Source organism: Eschrichtius robustus, chromosome 15, assembly GCF_028021215.1.
Source record: "Eschrichtius robustus isolate mEscRob2 chromosome 15, mEscRob2.pri, whole genome shotgun sequence".
NCBI lineage: Eukaryota > Metazoa > Chordata > Mammalia > Artiodactyla > Eschrichtiidae > Eschrichtius > Eschrichtius robustus.
In genome coordinates, this window is record NC_090838.1 from 20,533,735 (window position 1) to 20,553,045 (window position 19,311).

At 36.8% G+C, this 19,311-nt stretch overlaps 1 protein-coding gene across 1 annotated transcript in view; it reads left to right on the forward strand.

Moving 5' to 3' along the window:
* Window positions 1-19,311, forward strand: part of RAB10 (RAB10, member RAS oncogene family) — a 76,123-nt gene that overhangs the window by 39,258 nt on the left and 17,554 nt on the right. Inside the window, exon 2 of the mRNA XM_068564299.1 lies at window positions 11,137-11,197. Coding sequence (XP_068420400.1) covers window positions 11,137-11,197 — 61 coding nt within the window. The remainder of the gene's footprint in view (window positions 1-11,136; window positions 11,198-19,311) is intronic.

Genomic DNA, 19,311 nt, shown 5'->3' on the forward strand with positions numbered 1-19,311 from the left:
CTATTGTTAAAGAGGTTAAGGAAAGGAAGAAGACTAGAAGGAACTCTGTGATGTTGAATTGGAATCAGAATTATCAGTATGAACTCATGGTTTTATATATTATACCTGCAGATGGTTGTAGAAATACAGGTGTGTGTATATGCATGGATTAGTGTACATAAATATATTTTCTCACTCTGTCCTCTGGGAATGCCTAGAAGAAGCAGTGAGCATACCTAGTGCCCAGATCTTGGACTCTACATTCAGTTTTTCAACAAAAGGAACCAGGACTCTTAAAAAGAACTGACTGATTCCAGAAGTGGGATATATGGGAGCATCTTTGGTGCCAGAAAATGAAGAAGTGCTCAGAAAAGGATGGGATATGTCAAAAGTATTTAAGAACCAGGCTTCCCTGGTGGTTCAGTGGTTAAGAATCCGCCTGCCAATGCAGGGGACACAGGTTCGAGCCCTGGTCTGGGAAGATCCCACATGCTGTGGAGCAGCTAAGCCCGTGTGCCACAACTACTGAGCCTGTGCTCTAGAGCCCGTGCCCCACAACTACTGAGCCTGCGCTCTAGAGCCCTTGAGCCAGAACTATTGAGCCTGTGGGCCACAACTACTGAAGTCCACGTGCCTAGAGCCATGCTCCGCAACCAGAGAAGCCACCGCATGAGAAGCCCGTGCACCGCAATGAAGAGTAGCCCCCACTCGCTGCAACTAGAGAAAGCCCGCGTGCAGCAACGAAGACCCAACACAGCCAAAAATAAATAAATTAATCAAAAAAAAAAAAGTATGTAAGAACCAGCCTGAGAGAGCTTCTAATGTCCAAAGCTGCAATGAAATAATTATAATATTGCATTACTACCAATAGAATAAAATAGCCATTAGTCCATATTGGTATGTATAAAACAAACAGGTAGGTTGGTAGGTAGAAGGGACAAATCATAAATGAAGAATTCCAATTAATAAGTGTAAAACCGTGACTGAAACAAAATCACCATTAGGCAAATACTGCAGTAATAGTTGTCACAGGCAGTCCAGTGATGGAAGGTGAAATCAGTGGGTGAAGGTACGATGAGAAACATTTGCATAGTCTCAAAGTATTTTCTCCTAGAAATTATTGATTACAAAGGGAAAAACAGCAAATTTACAGTGGAGAGAAGCTCTGTAGATACCACCTTAACTAAGTTATTAAGGTTAATATCATAGAACGAAGACATCCACAATATATACTTGATACAATGAACCAAGAAAGGCAAAACATTACATCTGTGGTGTTTTGTGGTATTCTTAACAAAAAATGCAAAACCTTACTCTAATTATGAGAAGACAGCAGACAAACCCAAATTGAGGGAGAATTCTACAAAATACCTGACCAGTATTCTTCGAAAGTATCAAGGTCATGAAAGACAAGAAAAGACTGAGTAACTGTCACAGATTGGAGGAGACTAGGGACGTATGACAGCTAAATACAAAGTGGGAATCTGGATTGGATTCTGGAATACAGTGACATTAGTAAAAAAAAAAAAAAAAAAAACACAACTGGTGGATTAGGTCTGTAGTTTGCATTATACCAGTGTTACTTTCTTGTTTCTGATAAATGTACTATGGTTATGTAAGTGTTAACATTAGGAGAAGCTTAGATGAAAGGTATATGTGAACTCTGAGCTATTTTTGCAACTTTTTTGTAAAATAATTTCAAAATAAAAAATTTCTTAAATCTATAGTTCTTCCCCAAATTGGGGAGTTGGAGAAAGAAACAGTGCAATCCAGAAGACAGTGAAATTACATATTTAAAGTTCTGAAAGGAAAAAACTATCAAGTTAGAATTTAATCCTAACAAAAATATCTTTCAAAAATGAAGTCAAAATAAAGACATTTTCCATACAAAAGCTGAGAGAATTTCTTGCCGGCAGTCTTGCACTATTACAAATGTTAAAGGAAGTTTTTCAGGCTGAAGAAAATCATTCCAGATGGAAACTCAGATCTGCACAAAGGAATGAAGAGATTAAGAAATGGTAAATATGTGGGGAAATATAAAACACTTTTTCCTCATTTTAGTTTATTTCAAAGACAATTGACTATTTAAAGCAAAGATTTTTATGTTTTATAGGATTCATAATATTTAGCAAATGTAGAAGTGTAACATGTAGAAGAAAAAAGATTTTTTAAATAGCCCAGTAATAGGAGAAAATGGAAGTATACTGCTATAAGTGTCTTATATTAATACCAGAAGTGGTATAATACTGTTTGAAGGTAGACTGTCCTAAGTTAAAAATGTATATTATAAATGCTAGTGCAACCACTTAAAAAAAATTAGGTATATCTAATAAGCTATTAATCATAAAAAAGCTCAAATGACTATTAATATTTGACAAAACAGATTTCAGAGTGAGGGATAAATACAGACTTTACAGTAATACAGACTTTTCAGAACAATAAAGTTGTCAATTTATCATATTTATATACCTAATAACAGTTTCAAAGTACCTGAAGCAGAACCTGACAGAATTGGAAGGAGAAATAGACAATGTACAATTACATAGCTGGATGTTTCAACATTCCTCTTTAGTAATTGATTAAGTAGACATATATTAAAGAAATTGAGGGACTTACCTGGCGGTCCAGTGGTTAAGACTCCGCGCTTTCACTGCAGGGGACACGGGTTTGATCTCTGGTCCAGGAACTAAGATCCCGCATACTGTGCGGTGCGGCCAAAAATTTTTTTAAAAATTAAAATAGTAAAGAAATAAAAAGAAACTGAATCTTAGTTTAAAATTCTCTGAAAGAAACCTCAAGGCCCAGATGGCTTCACTGGTGCATTTTATCTAATGTTTAAGGGAGAAAATACCAATCTTAAACTACCTCAGTAAATATAGGAGGAGGGCACACTTCCAAATCATTTATGGGACCAGCTTTATCTTGGATACTAAAACCATATAAAGATAAGACCTATTCCTAATGATCATTGACATGTCTTTCATGAACATGTATATAAGAACTCTTATCTAACTTGCAAATCAATTCCAGGAACTTATAAAACGAATAATATGTCACAACCAAGTGGGATTTATTTCAGGAATCCAATGTTGACTTCACATTCAAAATCAATTTAAATTATCCACCTTAATGGAATAAAGAAGAAAAATCATGAACATCTTTAATACGTATAGAAAACCCTTTGACAAAATGCAACCTCATTTTGCATCATGATACCTCAGCAAACTAGGAATAGGACATTTCCTCAACCAACTAAATGATGTACAGTTAACACGATACTTTAATGGTGAAACTTTCAGTCTAAGCTTTCTCTCTTGAGGATCAAGTACAAAACAACGATGTATTAGAGGTCCTAGCTAGTACAATAAGGCAAGGGAAAGAAGCAAGTCATAGAGGTTGAGAAGGAAGATGATATGGAAGTGCCTTTATACAGACTACCTGATTAAATACATTGAAATTCTAAGCCACCATCACCCCCCCTCTGAAAAAAAAATGAGCAACTGTAATTAATAAGTGAATGTAGCAAGGTTGCAGGATACAAGGTCAATACAAAAATAAATTGTATTCTATAGTTAGCAAAAAAAAAAAACAGTTGGAAAATGAAACTTAAAATCATCATTTACGGTATTATCCACAAAATGAAGTAGGGATAAATTTAACAAAATATGTGCAAGACCTAGGCACTGAAAACTACAAAATACTGTTGAGAGAACTTAAAGAAGACCCAAATAAACAGAGAGCTCTACCATGTTCATGGATCAGAAGACTCGTTATCACTGTACCCAAACTCCTACTTATCTTTCCTGAACATGCCAAGCATATTTCTACCTCAGACCCTGTGCACTTATTGTTTCCTCTGCCTGAAACACTCTCCTCACGTATTTTATTTTTTTGTCTCCTCTCCCTGGAATGTAAATCCCCTCAACAGAGGATTTTGTCTGCTTCATTCAGTGTCAAGTATATAGTAAGTGTGGTTTATTCTGCTGTAACACACATTACTATAATGTGAAATAGCTTGCAGACAATACATATATAGACATATATGTTACATTGCACTAGAAATGCTTGTGTTATCCCTTTATTACATCTTAGGATGTAGTTGGAAAAGTTGAATTTAGCTTTGGTTTTGTCAGTAGCTTCTCAGTTCCCAGGAACTTACCCTGTCTCATGCATTTCAGAAATTAAAATCAGTGTAGTTAATGGCATGCAGCAAAAGAAAAAAATAGATCATTTAATTGGACTTCATCAAAATTAAGAACTTTGATGCATCAAAGGTAATTAAGAAAGTGAAGACAGCCTATAGAATGGAGGAGATATTTGCAAACCATATTTCTGATATGACTCTGTTTTCCAGAAGATATAAAGAACTCTTACAACTCAACAACAAAAAGATAACTTGATTTAAAAATGGGCAGAGGACTTGAATAGACATTTCTCCAGAGAAGGTATACAAATGGCCAGCAAGCACATGAACTGATGTTTAGTATCAGTAGTCATTAGGGAAATGCAAATCAAAACTACAGTGAGGCACCTCTTCATATGCACCCCCTAGAATGACTTACAAAAAGGAAAATAATAAGCATTGGCTAGGATGTAGAAAAATTGAACGAACCCTCATACATTGCTAGTGGAAATGTAAATGGTGCAGCTGCTGTGGAAAACAGTGGTTCCTCAAAAAGTTAAACAAAATTACCATATGACCCAGCAATTCCACTCCTTGTATATACCCCAAAGAATTAAAAACAGGTACTCATATAAACACATATACATGCATATTCATAGCAACACTTCACCAAGGCCAAAAGGCGAAAACAGCCGAAATGTCCGTCAACAGATGAGTGGATAAGCAGATGAGGGTGTATATACATATGATGGAATATTATTCAGTCATAAAATGGAATGAGGTACTGACCAATACATGCTACAATGTGGATGGACCTTGAAAACATTATGCTAAGTGAAAGAAGCCAGACACAAAAGGTCACATGTTACATGCTTTCATTTATATGAAATATCCAAAATCGGTAAATCTATAGAGACAGAATGCAGACTGGTGGTTTCCAGGGGAGTGGTGAGAGGGGATAATGGAAAGCCACTGCTTAATGGGTATGGAGTTTCCTTTTGAGATGATGAAAATGTTTTGGAACTGGATAGAGGTGCTGGTTGTACAATATTGCGAATATACTGAATTGTTCACTTTAAAATGGTAAATTTTATGTTATGTGAATTTTACCTCAGTAGAAAATGGGTTAAGAGCATGCATGGTCTGCAATCAAACAGACATGGAATTGAGTCCTGGTTTTTGCCACCTATTAATTCTGTGACCTTAAGTAAATTACTGTATATTTTGTCTTCTATAAAATAGGCATATTAGGGGAATTCCCTGGCGATCCAGTGGTTAGGCCTTGGCACTCTCATTGCCAGGGCCTGGGTGTGATCCTTGATCTAAGATCCTGCAAGCTGTGTGGCACGGCCAAAGTAAAATAAAATAAAAAATAAAATAAAATAGGCATATTAGTACTTTCTCAGAGGATTTTTGTTAATATTAAATGAGATAGTATATGTGAAATGCTTACAATATTTAATTATCCAGTGAATATTAGTGTTAATTGATTTTTCTTTTGCTGCTGCTATTGGTTTTTATTTCACTTTTCATTTGTAGAATAGAAATAATAGTATGGACTAGGATTGTTCTGATGACTTAATGAGTTATCTATGCAAAGGGCTTAAAACAGTGCCTGGCACATTGTAAATTCTCAAAGTGTTTACTAAGCTATTACTATTAAATGAAAGGATCTTTAGAGGGAACTTTTTTGCATTCTCCATTTTCACATCCATATGGAGATGTCCATTATGGAAAATGGCCTTTTCAAAATTTGTGCTGTTAATGACAGAGCTAGGACTAGACTTGGTCTTTTAAATTTCAGACTAAGCTACATTCAAAGGATTGTAGGTATGCGCTTCCTATTTCCTCTCCTGGTGTGGTGAAAACACTTGATTTTCACTTTTAAAAACCACAGATATTGATCATTTAGCTATAAGTTGTTAAACTTTGGTTGTCTGGAGTTTATTATATAGGTTGTTTCTGCCTGCATTAATTACTATTGATGTGTCATCAGAAGCCAAGCTTTGGAGAACTGATATTTACAGTGACTAGAAGTTGCAGTTACTTTTCTTGCCACTGGATGGTGCAACATCATTAAGGCAAATGTTTTGCCTGATATTGTTTCTCACTTTCCTGAGCAACTGAAAATTGATAAATGAGTTAGACTGTGGTAAATTGAAATACTCGTTTGAACTGGGTCCCAGGAATCTGTAAAAAGTGAGGATTTCCTCTAGTATGTTTTTACGTAAGCAAAAGCTGGAGAAGAATCGCTGGTTGGATCAAACCCTATGATTTTGCTCTAGTCTGTGGTAATTTAACAAATGATGGTGTTGCAGGAGAATCTGATTCTTCCTGGCATAATCGTAAAGGGTGATAGGTTTTCCTAGCTTCTCTTGGCAACTGAGTTATTGATTTTGCCCTAATCTTTAAATTGTATCAAAAACTTTTCTGCTCTATCTTAAATATAGGTTTTTTCAACCTATGTTTGAGGGTGTGGAAAGTACGTGCTGGAGTGACTAAGGTATTTACTTGGGAAAAGTGCACAGTCGTAAAAGTTGTTTCTGAGAGTGACTGTAGAAAGAAGGTTGGAAGGAATGAGACTGTAGCGGTGGCTTGGGACCATGCTAGAAGTTCGGTGATCAAGTCGGAGTGTTTGCGTAGTGGAGAGAACATTTGTAAACATACCTCCTCCTCTATTAACCTAATTTTTGTTTCTATTAATGTAATAGCTGCAGAGTTTTAGAAGTTAGTACTTTAAGGCCTATGACAACAGCAGCAGCAACAATAAATCCTTGCCCCATGCTCACTTGTGTGTTACCTTTCCCAAACATTTTTTGGCCTTTACTTCTGATATTCAACCCCATATTCCCTAGGCATATGTTTTTAACTTTTAAAAAGACTAATTTGAGAAATTTTGTCTTGTTGTTATGGAAGATGAGAATTGGAATACTCTAATACCATGAGGCATTCTTGGTGCCTCTCCCTTCATCTTCTCAAATAGTTATAACACGTTTTGTTAACTGCTAAACCAAGTAGTGTACTATAATTGCATTTCCTTTCTTGGACAGCTTTCTGTTTTTACTGAGTTTACAGTCCCTTCATTGTTACATATGCTTAGATTTCAAGGCACTATTCATACTTTATCCCAAACTCTACAACAGAATTGCCAGACCCTCTGAACTCTTCTTTTCATTTAAATTCCATTAATACCATTTCATCCCCTCCCTCTCTTAGGAGGCATACCTCTTGGCACTTTCTCTGCATTTTAGCATTTTATTCTGTCCTGTTGTTTTCTGTCCTCATTCTCTCCTGAACTGGTTGCTTCTCTAGGCCAGTTTGTACTGCCCTTTACATCACTCTTTTTTTGGGGGGTGGAGAGGTGTGCTGCATGGCTTGCGGGATCTTAGTTTCCCGACCAGGGATTGAACCCAGGCTACGGCAGTGAAAGCACCGAGTCCTAACCACTGGACCACCAGGGAATTCCTTATATCACTCTCTTTGCTGGATTCTTTTTCTTCCTGTTCTTGGTAAAGCAATCTCTCCTAGTAGCTATCTTAGAAAAGATAACACAAGAGCTAAATATTTTGAGATCTTTCATCTTTAGAAATGCCTTTTTTTTACTCTTATTTGATTTTGGCTGGATATAGGTTGAGAATGCTTTTTTCTTAATTTATTTTTGGCTGCGTTGGGTCTTCGTTGCTGCGTGCGGGCTTTCTCTAGTTTCAGTGATCGGGGGCTACTCTTTGTTGTAGTTCACGGGCTTCTCATTGCAGTGGCTTCTCTCGTTGCGGAGCACTGGCTCTAGGCATGCGGGCTCAGTAGTTGTGGCGCACGGGCTTAGTTGCTCCATGGCATGTGGGATCTTCCCGGACCAGGGCTCGAACCCATGTCCCCTGCGTTGGCAGGCAGATTCTTTTTTTTTTTTTTTAAACGACAAATACTGTTTTTTGTTTGTTTGTTTAATTTTATTTATTTATTTATCCATTTATGGCTGTGTTGGGTCTTCGTTTCTGTGCGAGGGCTTTCTCTGGTTGCGGCAAGCGGGGGCCACTCTTCATCGCGGTGTGCGGGCCTCTCACCATCGCGGCCTCTCTTGCTGCGGAGCACAGGCTCCAGACGCGCAGGCTCAGTAATTGTGGTTCACGGGCCTAGTTGCTCCGCGGCATGTGGGATCCTCCCAGACCAGGGCTCGAACCCGTGTCCCCGGCATTGGCAGGCAGACTCTCAACCACTGCGCCACCAGGGAAGCCCCGGCAGGCAGATTCTTAACCATTGTGCCACCAGGGAAGCCCAAGAATACTTTTTATTTACCTTTTTGTATTCTGGATTCTAGTGTTGCCGCTGAGTAGTTCAGAGTTGTTATTCTTGATTGTTTAATATGGCCTGGTTTCTCTGCAAGCTTTTATAATATTATCTTTATTCCTGAAATGTATCTTTAGCCCTGAAATTTCATGATATAATTTGGTATAGATCTTATTTTATTCATTATGCTAGGCACTAGGTGAGTCTTTCAGTCTAAAATAGATTCCTTTGATTCTGTTAAGTTTTCTTGCATAATTTTTAGATTACTGTTTTCTGTGTGTCATTTTCTCTGTTCTTTCTTGAACTTCTATGAGTTAGATATCAGATCTCCTGGTATGATCTTCTGACTTATATCTCACATATATTCCATTCTTTGTCATTTTGTTGTATTTTTTGAGAGATCTTAATTTTCCTTTACAGCCTTTCTGTTGAGTATATTATTTCTGCCTTTTTAATTTCCAGGAGTTTTCTAGTTCAGATTACTGTTTCTTCCCCCGCCCCCCACCCCATCTTGTTCTGAGAATATAAAAAGAGCTATATCTTTTCCTCTGTATTGCCCCTGTTTCCTCCAGGTTTCCTTTTTTGTTTGTTTTTGCTTGTTTATTTTGATATCTCATTGGAACTTTGTCCTTCATGCTTTTGCCTGAAGCTCTAAAAAGCTGACTGGAAGCTAAGTAGGCAAGTGTGGAACTTGTCAAGTGGTGAGTTTCGCCCTAAAGGTGAAGTATCTGTGTCTTTTCTCAGGGACCCTTTTATTTTCTCTAGAAATTGTCATTTATCTGTTTATTCAACAGTGATTTCTTGAATGCCTGCTTATATGTTAGGCATAGCTCTAGGTGCTGGGAATTTAATAGAATTGAACAGATAAAAATCCCTACCCTTGTTGGATCTTATATTTGGCAAAGGGAGGCAGAAAAAGAAAAGGAATAAGTAAATATATACAGTATATTTAAGGAATGTTAAAGATTAAAAAGTAAGGAATAGGGTTAAGGGAATATTAACAGATAATGGACATGGCGTAAGGGGCATGAGGAAAAGTTGCAGCTTAGGATATGTTAGCTAGGGGAAGGAGCTCTGATGGAGAAGAAAGTATTCCAGGATGGGAGAACAGTATATACAGAGGCCTTGAGGTGGGAATCTGCCTGACCTGTGTGTGGAACAACTTGGGGAAGCCAGTACTGTTAGCTAGATCAGAGTAAGATGATATAGAAAATGCTGGGACTTCCCTGGTTGTCCAGTGGGTAAGACTCCGCGCTCCCAATGCAGGGAGCCCGGGTTTGATCCCTGGTCGGGGAACTAGATCCTGCATGCATGCCACCTGCCACAACTGAGGAGCCCACATGCTGCAACTAAAGATCTCGCATGCCGCAGTGAAGGCCCAATGCAGCCAAAATTTAAAAAATAAATAAATAAGTAAATATTTTTTTTTAAAAGATGATATAGAAAATGCTGAGGTCAGAGTGAACAGGGGGAGGTGGACAGAATGTATAAGACCTTATGAACTATTTTAGGGACTTCTGCTTTTAGTCTTTGTGAAAGGTGAGATTTAGAGATAGCCAGTAAGCAGTTGGGTATGTTAAGTTTGGAGTTCAGGGGAGCAGTCTGGGCTATGATATAAAATTTGAGAGCTGCCAGTGTGTACATGGAATTTAAGGCCATAAAATCAGGGAAAAGAAGTTCACTCCAATTTTTAGAAAAGTTAGATGAGGAGAAACCAATAATGAAGATTGACGAGTGGCCGGAGAGGTAGGAACACTAGCAGAGTTTTTGTGCAGAAAAGAATGAAGAACTGCTTCAACTGCTGCTAATTATTTTGAGGATAGACAACATGAGATGGAGAGGGAAACTCATGGAGTCTAGGATGAGGTTTCTGTCTTGAACAATTAGGTAGATGGCTTAAAACAGTCTAAATTCTTGGAAGTTTTCCAGTGTTACCTGGTTTCTGTCACAAAGGGTTTGGAGCTTTCAGACTGTCCTAATTTCACTTCTATTCAGGAAAGTTTTCTGAAATAGTATTGGCTGTCAGGTTTGTCATTAAGATTAATTAACAAATTCTATGCCTAACTGGGATTGTTCAGTTCTGTTCAGAGTTGTTCTTGACAACCAGGTCATTTTAGGACGATTTTCTCAGTAATTCCTAGAGAAACAAAAGTATGGGCTGTAGACATAGTCTGAGGTTTGTAAGTGTCAGACAAATGGCCCTCTTTTTTTCTTTTAATTGGGTATGGGAAACAAACTGAAAGGGCCAAGTTGAAGATTTTAGTTAGTTAAAGAGCAGACAGATCCTAGGGAACCTATAATACTTTTGCTTCATGTACTGTGACACACTGTGTTACTAGATGCATAAACATCTAGTACTTTTACACTTTCTGATTCATTGACCTGTTCATCATTATGAAATGACCCTCTTTATCCCTGGTAGTATTCTTTTCTGCAAGCTAGTGAAGGCTATGTTTTTTGCTAATAGGAAACATCTTTTTATTCTTTTGCATTGAAATATTAGATATTAAAAAAATTTTTTTTTAAATTTCCTAATTGTAAAATCTCTCTGTATATAACTATTTCTTCTACTGTCTTGGATCTTATATCACACAGGTTTACAATTGGACACCTTTGCTCAGAATTGCATACATAGTAAATTTCCAGAACCAAATAAAAAATCTTGAAAGTGTGTTTTTACACCAATTAATTTTAGTATAGCCATGTTCAGAGCCATAGATACAATTTACCTTTTTTTTTCTATGTTGTAGGAATAGACTTTAAGATCAAAACAGTTGAATTACAAGGAAAGAAGATCAAGCTACAGATATGGTAAGTAATGCTAATTTATTCACTTTATGTAGTAGAATGTTAAGTTCCTGAAGGTTAGGCAGTGAAATCCTTCCTTGTCAACTGTTTAAATTCTAGGAAACTTCCCATTCTAAGCCAGTAGTCAGGTGACCTTTTTTCAGTGATGTAAAAAAAAATTGTTGCCATGGACTTCGGAGTCTGTGAGATCTGGCTTGAGTGTTTTACCTTTTCTACTTACAGTATGAACTTGGGTAAGTTACGTACCACCGTGAGGCCCTTATATCTTCATATGTAAAATGGAGATAATATCACCTATCTCAAAAGGTTGTTATAAGGATTACATGAAATAATCTAGGTAGTGCCTTTAGCACAATACTTTGCTCAGAAACACTATATAAAAATTAATATAATCTTTTTGTTGTTTGGAGAGTCTTAAGCTAAAAATGTATTTAATGTGTTGATAACTTTTTATAGGCGTTATTATTTTCATTAGTTTGTGTAGGATTTGCCCCATAGAAGCACAATAAAGTTCTTTAAATTTGTATTCAGGTATGAATCATAGACTTTAAAATTATAATAGCATTTTTCAGTGAATATTAGGTGATCACAATTACCCTGTGAGAGATATATTACTCCTTTTTTTTATCTTTTCCTAAACAGCCTTATTGAGGTATAACTGGCATACAATAAACTACATATATTTAAAGTGTACAGATTGGTAAGCTTTGACATATATATAAATCTGTGAAACCATCACCACAGTCAAGATAATGAACATATTCATCACCTCAGAAGTTTCCTTAAGCCTCTTTGTAATCTTGCCTTCCTATCCCCAGTCCTCAGGCAACCACTTTTCTGCTTTCTGTCCCTATAGACCTGTTTCCATTTTCTAGTACTATATACAAATGCAGTCATATAATGTGTTATTTTTCTTTGTCTTTTTTGAGGGGAGGGGTCTGGCTTCTTTACTCAGCATAGTTATTTTGAAAACTATCAATGATCTTATGTGTATCAATAAGTTCATTACTTTTTATTGCTAAGTAGTGTTCCATTGTTAAGATAAATCACAACTTGTTTATTCACCGTAAAGCTGCTACAGATCTTTGTATAGGCAAATGCTTTCTTTTCTCTTGGGTTATTCCTATTTTATAGATAATGAAATGGAGGCATTTTGAAATAATTTAACCAAGGTCATACAGCATGTAAATAGCAGAGCTGGGATGCATTACATGCTCAGAATGTAGGGTTGAGAGTGACATTCTTAATTGCTATACTTCCTCCTATAAATAGTAGTTTGTCGATTGATTTTGCTGCTCTTTCCAGTAATTATCATTTTTCTTTCTTCATTGCCAGTCAACAGTTGTGTTAAATATGAATTCATGTTAATCTTTGGTTTTACTGTAATAGGACCTATCATAGAGTGGTTATGAGGATTAGTGATACATGTAAAGCACTTAGAGCAGTCTCCAGTGCATAATTAATGATCAAGAAATCGTAGATATTATTATTTGGGGATCTCCCATGATGAGGCTAGAACCCTACGAATGGTAACATTTTTGAGCAGAGGAACAAGTTAGCAAAGGAAATTGCAAAGCCATAGTTGGAGAGTTAGAAAGGAGAATTAGGAGAAAACAATGTCCCAGAATCCAAAAGACAGTTTCAGAAAGTTAGGTATAATTAAATCAGGTATGTCTAACCAGAATGTCTTCGTTACCTGACCATGTAATTAGAAGTGCAATCTTTATAACATCTTTAAAATTTAATACAAATTTAAATAAAACCTAGACATTTTAAAGCATTTCCTAAATTTAATGATTCTCTTTGAAGCACAACCCACTTGATGATCATTGATTTTTTTCTTTTCTTTAACTGGGAAATAACCCGGCAAATGAAAAATGCCTCATATTCTATTTCATTATAATTAAAGTGATCTCAAGGGAAAGGATGTCAATTACTTATTCTGAATTTCAACCAGCCCCTCACGTGTTATTCCGACCTTGTCCCTACATATCATTTGTGTTTCAAGCCCCCTCCTAGGCCTTGCCAGACTGATTGGCTCTCTTCTTAACTGTATCCCCTCTGTATAGGGGATACAATTATTATTTAAGCCAATAATTCTCAAACATTTTTGACAGTAGGTAAGATACATTTTACATTGTGACTCTGTGAGTCAATACACATGTACATGTATATGTGAGTGTGTATATAACAGAAATAGGAGCATACAAAACAATATTTTTTAAGATATATTTTTCTTTATACAATATATAAAACCTTTGCCCTACTGAATATGTCCTGTTCCTCCTCCTACACTCTGTCCTCCACAGACTCTCCCTTCTGTTTCTTGACCTGTGGCTTTAAACATTTTTCCCTCCTCTTACCATTTTAGTTTCTGTAGCTTTTAGAAGTAAAGAGTAACACGTAACTAACACTTGTTTTTAAAAAGAGAGCCTTCCTCAGAAGGTGCTCTTTTGAAATAATAAGTCCTCCAGTGTAGCCTTCAAGATTAATCTAGAAAAGATTTCTAGTGTACCTATAAAATCAAGTATAGCACAGAAATGGCAACATTTATAATTTAGAGTTGTTTATAACACTTTAGAAGGAAAGTTTGATGTAGTTTAGGTTTTCATGTATACAATTGACTGCTTTTAATTTTTTTTTAAATTAATATTTATTTATTTATTTTTGGCTACATTGGGTCTTCGTCGCTGCACGCTGGCTTTCTCTAGTTGTGGTGAGCGGGGGCTGCTCTTCGTTCTGGTGTGTGGGCTTCTTACTGCGGTGGCTTCTCTTGTTGCGGAGCACAGGCTCTAGGCACGCAGGCTCAGTAGCTGTGGCTCGCGGGCTCTAGAGCGCAGGTTCAGTAGTTGTGGCGCACGGGCTTAGTTGCTCCATGGCCTGTGGGATCTTCCCAGACCAGGGCTCGAACCCGCGTTCCCCGCACTGGCAGGCAGATTCTTAACCACTGCGCCACCAGGGAAGCCCTGCTTTTAATTTTAAATATCCATTTTCTTATAAAGATTAGGAATGAGTGACTGGTTAAAATTTGTGATTAATAGTTTTCAAGAGGTTAGCATTATGCCAGCTGATTTTGTTTTCTTTGCTTGAGTTGATATGCATGTTAATATTCCAGGGAGAAAAAAAGTCACGTAGCTCCAGGTTAAGAGATCTGCTGGGATATGCTGCAGTGATTCAAGAAAGCTTTTAGGATGAAAAACCCCATTACTCTTAACTTATGATGATACCAAAATCAAAATGCTGTTCTCAACTTTAGTGCTTTGCTTCCAGTTGCTACTAAAAGAAAGCACAGTGATTTTTATCTCTCTTTAGTTTGAATGAATATATTCAGGTTCTTGTTTCAGCATGAAAAGTTGTTCTGTGATTGAATATTAGTTTTGGAAACTTTCTTTAATCTGTGCTAAAGCTTTGTCTTATTTTTCTTACTCGAATAGTCTTCACTCATTTCTTTCTAGGAATCTTTTAGTTTAACTGTTGCATAAGGGTCTCACCTGTCCAAGGCACATATGTGTGGGCCTGAAATTAGCTTGTTTGGCTGATAGAGAAGCAGCTAGCTATGGTTTTTAAAATCCCAGATCTCTAGAAAGTTTCTACCAAAGTATCTTTTGCTATCTACATTTTCCATAGAGTAGTGGGTCCTGCCAGGAAAACAGTCATAGTGAGTTACTTTAAGTCTGCCTTTTCTTTCTGTTTTTTTCTTTTCTGTTATTTTTGTTTGGGGGGGGGGGTCAGAAATGTTTGCCACTGTCAACATCTGTATCTTGTACCAGCAGCAGATTTTAACATCAGCACCGTTACCAGAAACCAGTTAGTATCATATTGTAGAGAAATTAACCATTTACCTACATAAAGTGCCAGATAGACGGGAGCCATCTTTGAGTTTTCCCATTCCCTTAACCCCAACATCCAATTTAGCAAGTCTTATTGATTCTATCTCTAAAATATGTCTAGAATCCAAATACAATCTGATGTCTCCGTTGTTACCCCCTAGTTCAAGCCACCGTTACCTCTTCTTTGGACCATTGCAGTAGGCTTTTAATATTCTAACAGGTCCTTACTTCCCCCTTTTGCCTTCTTCCAGTACTTTTCCCAGGTAACAGCCTTAGTAACCTTTTTCAAATATAAATACGATCATGGTTGTCATTCCTTCCCCTATTTATAACCATTTTGCCTTTCCATTGCATTTCGAATGAAAGCCGAAATTCCAAATCCAAACTCCTTTCCACAGTTTACAGAGTGGTCCCCTGCCCGCTGTTCTGACCTCCTTTTGTGCTCCCTGTATATATAGTCTCTACCCACAGCTCATCTCCTTTCAATTCCATGAACATGGCAAGCTCTTTTCCAGTTTAGGACCTTTGTACATACCCTGTAGATCCCCCTTAACCCACCCAAGTGTAGCTAGACTAAGCATTCTGAAGTACCTCTCCATTCCAGAGGCTTCCCATTTCAACAGAAATAACTTAGAAAACTCCAGGTTCTGGTTACTGCCCCTTCTGACCTCATCTCTTACCAGCTTTGCTCCAGCCATTGTGGTCATTTTTTCCTCTCTTGAACATGCCAAGCATATTCCCATCTGTGGGCCCTTGTTATTCACCTGTTCCTTCTGCTTGGAATGCTTTTTATCAGATCTTTGTGTTGCTGCCTTCTCTCATTCAATCTCAGTTCATTGTTAGCCTCTGAGAGAGGCCCTGCATGATGACAAGCTAAAGCCACCCCAGTCCTTTAGGCACTATCATGTTTATCCTAGTTTATGTTTGTCATAGTATTTTTTTTAGTATCTAAATTTACCATATTTAAAAAATGTGTTCATTGTTGTTCCCCCCACTAGAATGTCAGCTTTTTGAGGGTGGGGATGCCATCTGTCTGATTTGTGGTTATGTAACCACCCCCTACAACAGACCCTGGCAGATTCAGATGCTGAATAAAATATTTGTTGACTGAATGACTTTGTTTGATTGGTTTCTGTTCATACTTCACTTCTCACTTACCTTAAACATCACCTCTATAGAGAGGACCTCCTTGATCATACTATCTAGATTATTTCCTCCCTCCCCTTTACATCATTCTTCATCACTCCACCCTGTTTACCTTGTTAACATTTATCACAATTTGGAATTACATATTTATTTACTTGTTTGTTCCTGTCCCCACTGTAATGTAAGCTCTGCAAGGGTAGGTATCAGGCTTTTGACTTTTGACCCATTTTGGGCAATGAAGATGAGCATAATTTATACTCACGGTATTTTAGGTGTAGAGAAGTTGCATATCTGTGAGGAAATCCAGGCCTTGTTAAAATAAAACTCAATGTGAGAAATTTAACATCCTAATTTATAAAGTAAATAACTTCATTATGTTACCAAAAGCACAAAGTTACGAAATCTGGGATCTCTGCCTTGCCGAGCAGCTTGATGTTGTCTCTGGCCTGTTCTAGTGCTGTCAGTGTCTAGACTAAAAATAACTGTCATAATAGCAGCCAGAGCACACGGCTTCTTTGACCCTGTGTGTGGGACTAACAATTAAGGAACTAAGCTCTTTTAGTTCCTAGGAATATATCACTCCTTTCATTATATGTCAGTGGGAAAAAATAGGATTTTACAACATTCTCTTAGCTGTGCATCTATCATTTTATGTAAGGAAAATTCTATTGCCATTGATTCATAATTTCAGAAATCTGATTATACTATATAGGCTGAGAAGAAAAAATTTTTAATAGGAGAGGAAAACCAAGTGGTTTTGAAAACAGGCTAAAAAACCTGTAATATGGGACATAAAAAGATAATGTGAATATATACAGTATTTAATTTCTCTTCAGATAATAAACACCTGCTTTTGCTGATTGGAGTCAACCTGCTGTCTTTAGACCTGAGTGTATGTGTTTTAGGTTTTATGCAAACCTAAAAATAATTTGACCATGAATTAGCAGCTGTGGCTATTTTTAGCCCTGGGCAGAGGGTCACCAGTTAGCCTAGAGGTAGTGAGGCAGGGACTCCCTTTCTGGTTTGAAATAAATTGTTGATTGCATTAACAATTGGTAGGGATTGGTATTAGGAGGATCCAGGAAAAGGATAATTTTAAAAGACTTAGCAAGGAGAGCATATAAAAAGAAGGAAGAGGGGGTGTAAGAAGTTTTGGGAGATGGAGGAGACAAAAATCAAAGAACAGATGGAGTAGTATGCCATCAATCAAAACAAAAACTCTGATTTTGTTTTGAAATCATGATTACTTTTTCAGAAGGGCCATTAATATTTCAATATCTTTTATATCAGTATTTCATAACTAAGCAGCATAATAATATAAACATAAAATTTCCTCTCCAGGTGCCATTGATTTAGATTTAGCTAAGTAGTTTCTTTGCAGTGCGTTTTTTCTTGGTGGAGAATTTAGTCATAGATTTGACACTGAAGTGTGTATATAATTTGCTAATTGTGTAGTGTGAATGAATGGGGATGTGAGCCATATAAATACCTGGGTATAACAGTGTTCCAAGAATGTTAGACAGTGTTGGGGGTGGTATTCATAGCAGAATGCTGTGGAAGATTTTTTTCCCAAAATTGTTATTACTTATGATAAAAATTGAAATGCAAGTTTTCTATCCCTCCTACATTATAGCTGTTAGACACTACTGGAAGCCCGGTCCTGTATGTTCTTTGTCTTGGATAAGTACATTTTTAGCCTGGATTTTAGGTAGGAAACTTTAACCCCTCTCTAATGGGATAGAATTATTAGTTAATTTATACTTCTTTTTGCAATTTACAAAAGAACTAAACTATTTCTACTGTGATAGGACAAATTTTTATTGTTTTTTCATGAAAACATTTATAATTACATCTGTTTTAAGGCAACTTGTAACTAAATAGATTAATAAAAGATAAAATAAGAATTTGGAATTGAGAAAAATGGAAAATGTAAATATACTGTCTCTAAAGGACAATTCATTTGCTATGCTTAATTTGTAAAATTTACCTATAAACTTCTTGGCGTCCAACACAAAAAGGGCAGGGAGGGAGGGCTACCAACAAAAAAAGTAAGTTATTCTTTTCAGAAATAACGTAAAAAAGCAGGAAAGAACAGGTCATAACTAATACAAAATAAGTTTTCATAAAGCTATTTGTAATGATTCTAATTTGTTAACATAATATTGAGATAATGGAGATAAAATTGTGGTCTAAGAAGGTATATAAATACATAAATACAAATGCATACATGTGCGTGTGTGTGTGTGTGTGTGTGTGTGTGTGTGTGGCCTCTTAGTAGTCTAACCTAATTTAAGGATGCAACATAGAAGAATTGATAGCAAGTCTGTTAGGTGGTTTTTCTTAAATGTCATTTTTTTGGATAGGTATTACATTACCTCCTAACTCTGCTTTTGCACACACACCCATTTTTAACACAGTAGACAGAATAATTTTTTTTAAAACCCAGATTAAGTTATTTCTTTTCGTAAAACCCTCCAGTAGACTTCCCATCTCACTCAGAGGAAAAGCTGCGATGCTTGCCGAGGCCTATAAGATCCTACACGATCTGCACTGCCGCCCCACCACCTCTCTGATCTCCTACTAGTCTGGCTTCACTCCTTCCATTCCAGTCACATTGCTCTCCTTTCTATTCCTCAACCATGCCTCAGGACCTTTGCACTTGTTCTTTCCCCTTCTTGGAATACCATTGCTCCCACGTATTTGTATGGCTCACTTTCTTATTCCCTTCACTTCCTCTACCCTGTTTAAAATTTCACTTGCTTGCACCATCCCCAGCATCAGCCCCTAGTCTCTTTACTTTTTGTCTTCTTGGCACTTTTCACCCTCTGAAGAAGTGTAATTCCAGAAATTAGTATGACAGGGCTGAGATTCTCTTAAGAAAATTGAAAAGTCCAGCCAAATCTTTAACTTGGCTAAATAAAAAAACATATTACTTTTTTACAGAAATAGGCTTCAGGCAAAGCCAAGGTTTTCCTTGTGAAGCAATTTTGATTATAGCTTAAACACACACAACTATTAACTTGAGAGAGCTCTGAATACCATAGACATAGAGCATCTCTATAGAGATGGTTTTGACTTAGGACATTTTAAAAGCACAATTAAATTTTGGGTCACATATAATGATATTATTACATGTTTGCC